The sequence below is a fragment of the Camponotus vicinus genome, unplaced genomic scaffold, assembly GCF_025532165.1.
Source record: "Camponotus vicinus isolate PSW18456_S1 unplaced genomic scaffold, iyCamVici1.0 SCAF_11, whole genome shotgun sequence".
Classification (NCBI taxonomy): domain Eukaryota; kingdom Metazoa; phylum Arthropoda; class Insecta; order Hymenoptera; family Formicidae; genus Camponotus; species Camponotus vicinus.
The window spans coordinates 18,268,419-18,280,510 of NW_028141947.1; the positions used below are offsets into that span (position 1 = coordinate 18,268,419).

At 39.5% G+C, this 12,092-nt stretch overlaps 2 protein-coding genes across 3 annotated transcripts; one reads left to right on the forward strand and one right to left on the reverse strand.

Moving 5' to 3' along the window:
* Positions 1-168: 168 nt before the first annotated feature.
* Positions 169-10,196, forward strand: LOC145961614 (uncharacterized). Its single transcript, XM_083082024.1, has 7 exons — positions 169-372; positions 568-764; positions 868-1,059; positions 1,206-1,457; positions 1,567-1,623; positions 1,698-7,909; positions 8,004-10,196. The coding sequence occupies exons 1-7, from the start codon at positions 353-355 to the stop codon at positions 8,136-8,138; spliced, it is 7,065 nt and encodes a 2,354-aa protein (XP_082938150.1). The 5' UTR covers positions 169-352; the 3' UTR covers positions 8,139-10,196.
* Positions 8,595-11,749, reverse strand: LOC145961617 (uncharacterized). 2 transcript variants are annotated; one of them, XM_083082038.1, is made up of 7 exons: positions 11,548-11,749; positions 11,137-11,319; positions 11,029-11,065; positions 10,766-10,937; positions 10,521-10,607; positions 10,399-10,426; positions 8,595-10,341 (listed from the first exon to the last, which is right to left on the reverse strand). In XM_083082038.1, the coding sequence occupies exons 2-7, from the start codon at positions 11,213-11,215 to the stop codon at positions 8,852-8,854; spliced, it is 1,893 nt and encodes a 630-aa protein (XP_082938164.1). In that variant the 5' UTR covers positions 11,216-11,319; positions 11,548-11,749; the 3' UTR covers positions 8,595-8,851. The 2 variants fall into 2 exon arrangements, with proteins under 2 accessions (XP_082938164.1, XP_082938163.1); XM_083082037.1 differs by having other exon boundaries at positions 8,595-10,426.
* Between the last annotated feature and the right edge of the window lie 343 nt (positions 11,750-12,092).

Below are 12,092 nucleotides of genomic sequence, written 5' to 3' on the forward strand. Positions count from 1 at the left end.
AAAAAAGAAAGATAGTCGTATCGATATTTCTAACGATTGAGAGCGCGGGGCGATTTGTCAAACTACTAAGTACGATGACATTCGTACTGTCCATAAAGTAGATTCCCAAGTTACCGACGTTGTTTAGCGAGACCGATTTTTCGTTGTCTCTCTGCCTTCTTGTTTCCTTCTACTCCCGGCTCACACAGCTGTGTGTTTCGTAGTTTTTATGTTTTGCGAGAGTACCTGTCTCGAGAAATGTCGGAGATGCGAAGACAATTTTCACAATCGTAGCACAATGTCAGGGACAAGTGACGCACCGGAATTTTTCGCGGCAGGCTATTTCCACAAGATGATGTCAAGCGGATAAATTATGCCACGAAAAGAGAACACGTGAGTTTGGATTTATAAACTGACTAACCTCTCGTCTTCTGCTCCAATCTGTCACCTCGCAAAAGAGCTATTCGCAATTAACACCCTTTTATTTCAAACGGATGACGATTGTACGCGAATTGAAGGAATTTATCGCGAATCGTGCTTTTGCAATACACTGGTTTCTTTTTTTATTAAATTTAAAACTCTTTGTAGCAAAGCGAAAACATGGGAGCGAGACAGAAGAAAACGTATGAACACATATTTCAAAACATTGGCGGATCTTCTACCGCCACATCAGGAAGGTCGCAAACTCAACAAAGTCGACATTCTAATTCACGCTACAAAATATATAAAAGACCTGCATAGTCGTACCGAAGAGTTATTCTCTAATCATGCAACCGATGCACATAGTATGTATATGTGATTTGCTGTATATGATATTGATATTTCTTTAAATATAATGGTTTCTATATATAATGAAATTATATATAATATAACGGTTTGATTTTTCAGAGGAAGAATTGATTCGCTTGAAAAAGCTCGTGACTCAACTAATGTCTCGTACTCAATTACTGTCTACTCTTCTCAAAGAAGCAGGAATTTCTATACCAGCTGAACCAGCTCTTGAAAAAATATCCCCTTTAAAATGGTCCAACAAAATTAATGTTGACGATGTAGATAAATATTTTGATAAGATCGAAGAAAGTAAGTATGTTGCATGATAAATTTTGCAATAGTTGGAAATTTTCAACTATATATATATATATATCAAGAGTAATATATATATATATATATATATATATATATATATATATATATATATATATATATATTACTCTTGATATTTATAGAAAAAACTGTAGGGACAAAAAAGAAGGAAAAATCTGTGGAAAATAAAGTGCCTTCTAAGAGAAAATCTGTGACATCATCAGCTTCGAAAAAGCTGTCTGAAGAAACTTCTGTTGATAAGAATGTCTGTAATTCGATAGAGAATCAGGAGAATCGGGTGAATTGCGCCAATAGCAAAAACTATAATTCCGATAATACGAATAGTGTAGCAGTAGCTGAAACTGGATCGAAAGAAACAGAACATTGTCAAAACGGTACAGATAGATTCAGAATAATAAATTGCATGTATATAATGTTGCATAAAATTTCTCTTGTATTGATGTTGAATAAGCGCATCAACTCATCAATTCTGTCTTAATTTAGATTCTATTAATGGAGCTACTGCTACGGATAATACAATAAATACAAAAAAGAAACGTGGTAAGTTTAAAAAAATTAATATACTTTCAAAAAATATTATCAATCGTTAATGTGGATTATTGTTTTCCTTTCAGTGGAAAAGAAAATTAAATCCCAAAAAACGTTGAAGAAAAAGAGCAAACGTAAAGATAAGAAAAAAGCGGCATTACCACCTGCAGTCAGCACTGTCACCAATTTAACTCCCAATACCCTCATTTTCTCCGATGGAAAGTTGATGCCCTTGGTAGCTCCGATGACATCGAATATCATTGTAAATACACAGCAAGCGCCAACTAATCCAATTATACTCAGTAGCACGCAGCAGAATCAGATGATTGTGATGCAGCCTTTGGCAAATCGCGTTCAAAATTCTGTCGTCTCTATATGTAATCACGCTTTGATCAACACTGTACAAAAGGTCACTCTGAACACTCTACCGGCTATTCACGCAAACATGGTTGTCGATTCTCACAGTTCGGTGTCCAATGTGAAGAATATAATCAACGCTACGAAAATCGGCGGGCACAAGGGCATCTTGCCAAAAAGCAAAGATACTACAAAGACGACCATGACTTACAAAATGCCTATTCCGGCGATACACAAGGAGAAACTGGAAAAGCCAAAAGACAGTGCGAAAAAAGAATCGGAAGTGAAAAAAAGTTGCAAAAATCACTCCAAAAACCATAAAAGTGTTTTAAATACGCCGGAAGTGATTGAGGAAAATATCGAGAGGAAATCGTCGAAAGAAAATACTATCAAGGTTCAGGAAGACGCAACCACTGTGCGAAAAGCCACGCTTAAACGCACTTTATCCGCAGAATCCGATTCTGCAAACGAACCAGAAGACAAAAAGCGGAAGAACACAAACAGCGAGATAAATACCGCTCAATCGATCATTTCGAAAGCGTCAGATTTTAACATCACTTGCAAATCTATCGAAAGTTTAAAGTATGTTATAGAGAAAATAGGAGAAGATATCCCAAATAAGCATGTGACTACGAGTAACGAAAAAGAATCTGGCGTCACGGAATCAAACGATGCAATTACGGAAGTGGCGAATGATGCGAGTCATGAAAATACGTCAAAAACAGACAAAATGATAAATATCGTGGAGACAAATTGCCTCGATATGGATAAGGAAACAACCGAGAATACTGTGACGTCGCGGACCGTTTCGGACAAGTTTCCCAACGAATTACGTGAGACGGATACGGCCGATCAATCGTCCAACAATTTTAACATGTCGATAGATAATATAGCGGAGAAGAATGATGAAAACGCAGAGAATTTAGGTGCGAAATCGACCTTGACTGATATTGACGTGGCGGAAAAGGCTGTAGGTTCAAATGAATCAAAGAAGGAGTGCAATTTAGGCAAACGTTTCGACAATCTTTTACGTGCGACGACAGCCAAGGAGAAGCAACAGACGCAATGTGACACAATGTGCACCGCAGATAGTAACAAGATCATTCTAAATTTAGATACAAATACTACGACAACTATGAAATCCGACGCGAGTGCGAATGTTGTCGATGCAGTGGTATCGGTACCGATATCTTCATCATCGTCATCAATATCATCATCAACATCGTCATTGTCATCATCGTCATCTTCGTTGCTATCTAGCAATGTAATTAACGATGAGACTAAATTGACAAAAACTTCGAAGGATGAGATGTCAAAATCATTATCATATACCAGTGAAAATACATTTGTACCGATCAGTAACAGAACTGATGGATTACACTCGGATTTATCTAATGATATATTTGCATCGTTGCAAGTTCCTTCTAGTTCGCATAATTCGGAATCGATATCGCCTACAGCGGCATTCTTGATGTCTTTTCCGTTGGTGTCGTCTTTGAACGGCAAGACTGAAGTCTTGGATGAGGAGATGAAAGAGGACTTCAAGTATCACAGTCAGACTCCACCGATGCTGTTGCAAATCGGCACCATAGAGCCCAATAGTTTTAAAATCAAGACGTCTTCTCCGTCTCATGCAATTGCAGAGAAACGATTAAAGGCGTCTTGCGAAGAAAAACCAGTCGCTTCGACGAACACAGGCATAATTGCTCCTGTAGAGTGCTCCACGACAAAATCATTACCAAAAGTGATGAGCGAGGAGACATTGCGGGAACCGTATAAAATAGTTCAAACTGTCTTAACATCGAGTTTGGAAAAACCTGTGACAACTACCAATGCATTTTTTTCTCATTCCTCAGTTAGTTTCTCCGCTGTGGATTCCTCGTGCATCTCTTCAAGTTTAGCAGCAAGTCAAAGTCGCTCGAGTCAACTGATGACAACGAACGCGCTGAACAACGTGAATGTCGTCTCATCTCAAACTTCTCAAGTAAACATTTCTGCATCTACGGATAAAAGCGATATTATGAATTGCGTGACCCAAGAAACAACAAATCGTAATTCTGACATAGCATATTCCGGAGCGCCAAACTTTTTGCCAAACTATTCGACGGTAAATAATAGCGTGGGAACACCGCAACATACACCGAGCTTATCTGTATACAAGAACGCCATGACGACAACTCAGAATCCAAATTCTACATCAGTCGTTTCGCGCATCGAAACCACTGATAGCTCTCAGAATTTGTTGGACACTCGCCTCGACTGTGCGACAGTGACCACGAATTCATCATCTGCGACTTTGCGATCTTTCCAAGTGGATTATTCAGATCAGGGGAAGGATAAAGGCTCGCAAAGTTCATCGCATGTTACCTATCCATCGCACAACAAGGTCGCGCTTATTGATTCTGGCGGCATTGTTTCCGATCATCGTGTCGATTACACCAATCAGATAGACCGAAGTCTTCCGGCGACATCTCTGCCCAATTATTCTGCGACAACCAAGGAGTGTCCTCTTCCAACTTTTCCTTCTCAGGACATGCAACCCATGTACAATCAACCTAAGGATAACCATGTTCTCTTAGATTTAAATGATTCTCAACAAACGTTTGATGTTCACAAAAAACAGGAACATATCATTGCGAGCTCTCATAATAATTATGCGCAAACGAAAACGATGTCGCAGAAGGACTCGATATCATACACAAATGGTGAGACAAACGAGACTACGAGCGCTTCATCGCGGAACCAAGATTACATCACAAAGACCGTGAATCAGGAAAATCCTTTCCAACGAAGTTACAACAAGCTGAGCAAAAGCACAGACACGTCAGACAATCCGAATCAGACGGATCAGAAGACAAAATTGAACAGTATGCTCAACTCCAAATCTCAGGAACAGCAACAGCGGCACAATCACATACGTGACTCGACTTACGTTCCCGCCAAGAAAGTGGACGTAGATTCGTTTGTCCAATCGTTCCAGTACGACGTTAAGGAGACAATGAGCAATTCGAGCGAACGAACAAATGTTTTAAATACCGATGACACGCATAATAATTATGTTTCTTATACGAATAACAAGGATAGCAAGAAGACGAATGCTGTTGCTTCGACAAACGCTATGGCCAACAGCAAATTAACGGCTGTACAACAAAACATCGTTCCACGCTATTCGCAACATACGTCGTCTAACTATGAACAGAATACGATGACGGAGAATCACGCCAAATCCACTACCACTGTTGCTCACAACTCGTCCAACTTTAGTATTCTCTCGTGGACGACATTTTCACCGGTCAGCGGCAGCGGCAGTAGCAACAACAACAACAACAACAATAACAATTTGATGCACTTTGAACAAGTACAGCCGCATCCGAACGATAATACCGAGGCAAAGACTATTTGTGAAAGTTACAATTACGTACCGTTACACAAAGAGAATACGAATTTCTCCAATCAAGTATTGATTAGCGACGATTATCCAACCGTGTCAACTGGAATCGACAAGTTGCGACAGGGAAAGATTGAGCCACAGAAGCAGTCTTTTGTCGATACTTCAAAAACCAGGAATGATCCATCGAAGCAGCAAAATAGGATGCAGAGTCAACAAACTGACAATGACTATAAATTCGGCGATGGCAATAAAAGCAAGAATAAATACAGTATGGATTCGGACTACAATATGCAGAACGAGTATAGCACCGGCATGAGTCAACAGCCTCAACAGTCTCAACAGCATGGTCCGAAGAATCATCAGAGTCTGTCGTCCAAGCAGGAAAAAATGATCTACACCTACGAACCACATAACTTTGATTTGGCGGAAAGTAATGTACAGATGAAATACTCAATCGAGGCTTACACTGGTACGAATTTTAAATATGCGGAAAAAACGACGCAACAACCAGGTCAGCACAAGTATCAGACTCTTGTCCAAGGACAAATTTCTGTTCTGCCACATGACAACGGTAGTTACAATAGCAGTGACGTAAAGCATAACCAGCAGCAGCAGCAACAACAACAATCGCACAGCGGTAACAATAATAGCGGCAGCAAATCTAAGAGTAATCAACATTCACAGCACGCGGTCAAGGCGCCAGTCAACTGGATGATGACGCCGGAAGTGAAACATAACTCTGCGAACATTACCGATATTATTTTACCACCAATTGGCAAGGAGCTGGAATTTTGTCAAAACAATTTGTTTACCCAGACAACATACAATCAGGGCACTCCGAATCAGTTTTATAATAATTATGATGCAGCCACCGCTCATAGCTTCCCGAATTTGCCAGTTCTGCAAAGTGATCCAAAGAGGTCTACGGAAACTTTTTATTCCGAGGAACAACCGTTTCCATGGTCGCCGACGAAAAATAGCGTGCACAATAGTGTCGAACATGTAATTGGCCAATCATCGATCAAATGTATCGATCAACATATCGTACCGTCAAGTCTACAATCTCTGGTGAGTGATCTCGATCTGAGCGCCAATCTAACAGAGAAGCAGAATTTTTTGTTCGCTACTGCAACTCCCTCATCAAGGATCTCCACGGAGCAAGGCAAAGATACGTCGATAAAGGAGAAAGAGACAAACAATGTGTCGGGGCGAGATTTGCATGCAATACTGAACACTCAAAATGCGCAACATTCGGCTTCCACCTTTTTATCTGTGAGTCAGTTGGTAGAACATGAAAAGGCAGAGAAGAACCATCAGCAACAGAATCATCAGCAGCATCATCAACATCACCATCCACATCAGCATTCGCAGCAGCAGCAACAACAACAGCAGGCTAGGAAACATCAAAGGAAGAGCAACACGAGTCCAAGAACGACAAGTAAACGACAAATGGATATTCGCAAGTCTACTACGACCAACGACAACTTGCATCAAAGGCACGAAGAACAAAAATCTTCTGGACCTGTGTTTACGGACCAGAATTATCAGCAACCGCAACAGCAACAAAAATACCAGCAGAATAACGTTCATTGGAGAAGCAGGAACTGTAAGAGCAATTACACCGCGGAAGCGCTAATCGGAACCAGCGTTCACGATGCTGGTAGCCATCATCAGGACAAGCACGCGTCGATCAAGTTTACGACCAACTATTCGCAGAATAAATTCCAGAATGGTTTGTCTGCTGCTGCTGCCATGGATGCTACGGTAATGCCGATTAATTACTTTTCGAGCGCACCACCGCCGGACGATGGCGCCGCAGCTGGTTACGGTCAATCAGTGGTCAATCAAAATTTTAACACGTACGCATATTCGTCCAACTCTGCCAATTCTATATATCCTACCGGTAACTTTATCACCAGTATTTCTACCAACACGTCCAACAGTTATATGGGCATGCAGCTGCATGACAATACCGCCGATTACGTGCAAGAGACCAACAGCTTCTTGTTGCCAAACATGGGAGGAACGAGCTCGTCCAGTACCGCGAATACATCCAGTGCAAATACAATTTCTACTTCGGCGAATGCTAATGGAAAGAATCCTCAGCACTATGGAAAACATCCGAATTGCGACAAACGTTCATACTCCACTGCTGCGAAAAAAGGCAAACGTAAGAGTGCTATTGAAGCTGGTCCGATGCAGAATCTTGCAGAATTCCCACTGTCTGGCATCAATTCTCCGTTGGAAGACTACCATCATCATTCGGCAACGTTTTTGGCGCCGCCACCTCCACCGCCGCCCCACGCCAATCCTCTTTATCAGAATCATCCGCAAACAAATGTATACGCTAAGACTGTCAATGGTCTTCCTCCACCTCCACCGTCAGCCATGAGTGCTCAAGGTGCCGCGGCTAGTTTCTCGATGAATTCCAATATGGTGCGCGGAGGAATCGTCTCGAGCAATCCGATGGCTATGCCGCATCATCCCTCTGGAGGCACCAGTCTCACCAATTTCAATTTAACCACAATATTTCCTGAAATGAATGATAAGGTATGATATGATAGCTCATCCGATACAAGCTCGAGCCATGTATTATCGATCTCTCGTTGCAAGATCTTTATTATTTTTAAAATCTTTTTTGTAGGTCACCGGATATAAATCTTCAAATGGTATACCATCCGGCCTATCGCAGACTGCATCCAATCAGACTGCGACCTATACGCAACGAACTAATTATCCGTCGAATTCTCTGTGTCATTTGCCGCAACCATGTTTATAGAGTTTCTACACTTAATATGACCCGATTACGTATGTAATGTTCTGAGAAATAATATGTATATGTATTATTTGTAGGTACTGGAAAGTACGCGATTTACCAATAGCGTTTACTTTCTGTTTTCTTTTCTGCCTCTATCTTCCGACACACACACACACACACATATATTATATACACATACACATATGTGGAATAAATATAAAAATCTATCAAGCTATCATAGTTTGTAATACGATCAATCGGCATTTGTATATAATGTAAATAATGCGTATTATTTAACACATTATGTAAATAATATTATGTATTATTCATTCAAAATTGTACATTTAACTTGTATTGATTATTTAATTGTCAAACATAATGGACTGTCGACTTAACAATAATGATTTTATTTCAATAAATCAAAAGATTTTAGTACAAAAGAAATACATATATTGAATCGCAGTTCTCAAACCAAAATCACTTTTACACATTTTATTACTTTTCATACATGTACATTACCGCATTAATTTTTCAAATTATTCTTTGAATTGTACATTTCAAACTGTCAAATTAAAGTTGAGCTAAAAGTTTTTAATTATCATAATTTATATTAAAAATCTGATTTTATGTACATTGAGTCATAAAAAGATTTTGATATTTACAAGCAACAGAAACGCGTTTTTATCACAGCACATGCTTTACAAACGTATCGTTATATAAATCTCTGAATGGAATTACCTTATATCTTTGGTAGGAGGTTTGAGTGGTATTTTACCGATAATAAATTTCTCAGCCAAATACATGCTCTTTTCATCATCCGTTAATGCACCTTCCACGCTGTAAACTGTATCGTCGATGACAGTGTTGGTTGTGGCGTTAAATGGTGATTTTCCGAATGGAGAGGAGAGATCAATAGCGTTAGATTGAACTTGTGCGACACTTCCGAACGGCGTGCCTTGCTGCGTTCGAGGTGCAAATGGATTTGTGGTTGTAGTGAGAGTTGTGCTACTAGTCGACGAGGAAACATTAATATTGCCAAATGTCGACGTAGGAAACGAAGGATTCGGAATGGTCGCGTTGGAGGTTGCGAAGGTAGTTCCCGCGTTTGCGAATATCGAATTGGAAGACGTTTCTGTGGTGCCAAACGTACTATTTGTACTTGCGACTGCAATACCAAATCCCGTGCCGGTAAACGGTGTCGAGCTCGCGTTCGCAGAATCGTATTGCTGCGAATTAACGGTGACAAATGGACCAGCAGTGATCGATGTTCCGAACGGTGCATTACTGTTGCCTGACATTGTGGCATCAGTATTTTGCGTACTACCAAAGACATTCGGGGCAGATACCGTCGTTCCAAAAGTATTATTACCGTGCTGTTGGTTCAAATCAAAAGCCGGCGTTGTAGTAACGGATGTACCGAAAGTTGGTGCCGTTGTGGTAGCAATAGACGCGCCGAAAACCGACGTTGTAGCGGTAGATACTCCGAAAGCTGGTGCCGTAGCGGCTGTGGATCCACCAAAGATACCGCTCGTAGTAGAACCGAATGTTTGATTAACGCCGAAGATGGAATTACCACTGGAATTGTTGGCGTAGTTGGAAGTTACCCCGCCGAAAACTGGCGCTCCGCCAAACGCAGGCATCTGCGTTTTCGGTTGATTGAATAAACCACCGCTGAAAGATGAACCAGATGAGGTAGTAGAAGCACCGAATACCGAGCTTGTCTGTAAGCCAGATGATGAGGCGCCAAATAAGTTGGGCGTAGTGGTTGTCGCTCCAAATAGAGAAGTGTTTGCTTGCGAAGTCATTGGATTGTTGAACAGTGAAGTGGAAGATGCATTGCCGAGTTGATTCGTAGAGCCGAATACATTATTATTTTGGCCAAATACGGTTTGAGGTGTCGATGCGCCAAAGATTGAATTATTCTGAGGTGTTCCGAACGGGGGAGTGTTGTTTTGTACATTGTTAAACGATGTCGAGGTGTTGGCTGCTCCACTAAAGAAGGAGTTGGTATTTGTCGCGGTAGCGAATCCACCGAGATTGTTTCCAAAGGTCGCCGTACTACCAAACACTGTTGAATTATTATTACTCTTTCCGAATATTGACGATGTGTTACTCGAAGAAGTAAACCCTCCTCCACCAAATGGATTGTTATTTTGTACACCGAATGTTTTATTTCCAAACACATTATTAGTCGATGCGCTATTGACTAGGCCCAAATGAGGAGCTGTAAAGGAGAAAATAGATGATTTTTCAGCTGTGTTACTACTTATGTTCAACCTACCTTTTTGACTGCTTCCCAAAATCCTTTTCTGAAACACAATCATATTCCTATATTAGTTTGAAAGATTCTCATCGATTAATCAAAGTGATTATATAAAAAAAATTGTATCAGTTGAGACATACCAACATTGTGATTGTCTCTCGAGTGGGGTTTTTTAACGCTTCTCTTTTCGCCTTCATATCTTGGCACAATTGTTGAAAATGTAATTTCTAAAAATAATTTCCAAAGATAATTTAATATCTGGAAAGTTACAAGAAAACATGCATTCTTACAAAGTATCTAAATATTGACAAGATGTTGAAATAATCCTTCAAGAATCTTTTAGATACTTTGTTTTTGAATAATATAGAAGCATAATCCTACTAACTGCTTGTTCAACCAAACCATTTTTCTGTGCCTCATACATCTCATATCGAACCTCCTCGGGAGATAAATCTTGCATGCCTGGTATGATAGGACGATCTCTGAATGGTCCAAAACATGATAATAACCATTGTCCACCTCTCTCCGCAAGAAGTACTTCCTTGGCTACCGTGACACTAATATTACATAAACAAATGGAAAAAAATAAAAATTGAATTTACATTATATAAAACACGTTGAATAATAGCATTTTGATATAGTACTTACGCAATGTCATCCTCATTATGCTCAGCTTTGGTGTTGCCTGTTTGAAAAAATAATAATGATGTTATTTGTGATGCTAAATGGTGAAGATATCGTTAACAAGCATCTTACCAAAATTATTTATGTGTTCGAATTGACAATATTGCCCGTAACGGCAAATGCCTTGTCGATAATATTTGCAGATAACCATTGTACCCCAGAGTACATAAATTCTTTTTCTTCTTTATGGATGTGATATTATGAGATACAAACTCTCTATTAAAATTTAACAGCTTCAGCACCGTCTATGATTGCCTGTTTTCAGATTTAAATAAAATCAGTCGTGACAAAGAGTGAAAAGTAAATATGTTGAAAACCATGCGCGTGAAATATTATGTGAAAAATATAGCTACTCGAATATAATTGGGAATATGTCGTGAATCTAAGGTGTGATTACGCAAATTAAGATTTCTCTACATTCCAAGTCGCCTATGTATTTATTTTACTTGCAACGAATCTATTTCACCGCATCCTAGTACATACCGTAAAGAGATAAGCAGAAATATAAATGAGATCTTTCTATTTTCTTCTTTGATGGATAATCATTTGCAGTATCACACTTTTACCTTTCCTCTACTTCTCTTTCTCTCTCATAAAGTATAAACTTTGATTTCATTTCAAAAATTATTTTGTATACATGTGCGACTTTATGTACACACATAATCCATTGACAAAGAGAAAAAAAAAAGAATTGCGGTACGTTCGAAAATACTGAATAATAAATATCATAAAGTGGCGTTTAATTGACCAATCAGAACAAAAAGATTTCTTTGTGCTGATTGGTCAGTTCAAAATAGGACTCTCTGATTGGTCAATCGTTGCTGGTCCCTAGGCACAGGTCGATATAATTGGTTGTAATCAATCGGAACGCTTCCCTGATGGGTTAATTCAATGCTATTTAAATAGAATCATCGAACGCACTCTTGGAAAGATTTGTCGGTAAAATAATTTATCTTTCGTATTATTTTATCAACATTTTGTTGCGAATGGGGACTTATCAATTAATAAATTAAAAAAACTTATTTTTT

Excerpts from the sequence above, each read along its gene's own strand:
- LOC145961614 (XM_083082024.1), top strand. The coding sequence starts at position 353 with ATGCCACGAAAAGAGAACAC. Across the intron at positions 373-567 it reads ATGCCACGAAAAGAGAACAC|CAAAGCGAAAACATGGGAGC; the intron begins GTGAGTTTGGAT and ends AACTCTTTGTAG. Across the intron at positions 1,624-1,697 it reads AAATACAAAAAAGAAACGTG|TGGAAAAGAAAATTAAATCC; the intron begins GTAAGTTTAAAA and ends TTTTCCTTTCAG.
- LOC145961617 (XM_083082037.1), bottom strand. The coding sequence starts at position 11,215 with ATGGTTATCTGCAAATATTATCGACAAGGCATTTGCCGTTACGGGCAA. Across the intron at positions 11,066-11,136 it reads CGAACACATAAATAATTTTG|GCAACACCAAAGCTGAGCAT; the intron begins GTAAGATGCTTG and ends TTTTTCAAACAG. Across the intron at positions 10,427-10,520 it reads GAGAGACAATCACAATGTTG|AAAAGGATTTTGGGAAGCAG; the intron begins GTATGTCTCAAC and ends ATTGTGTTTCAG.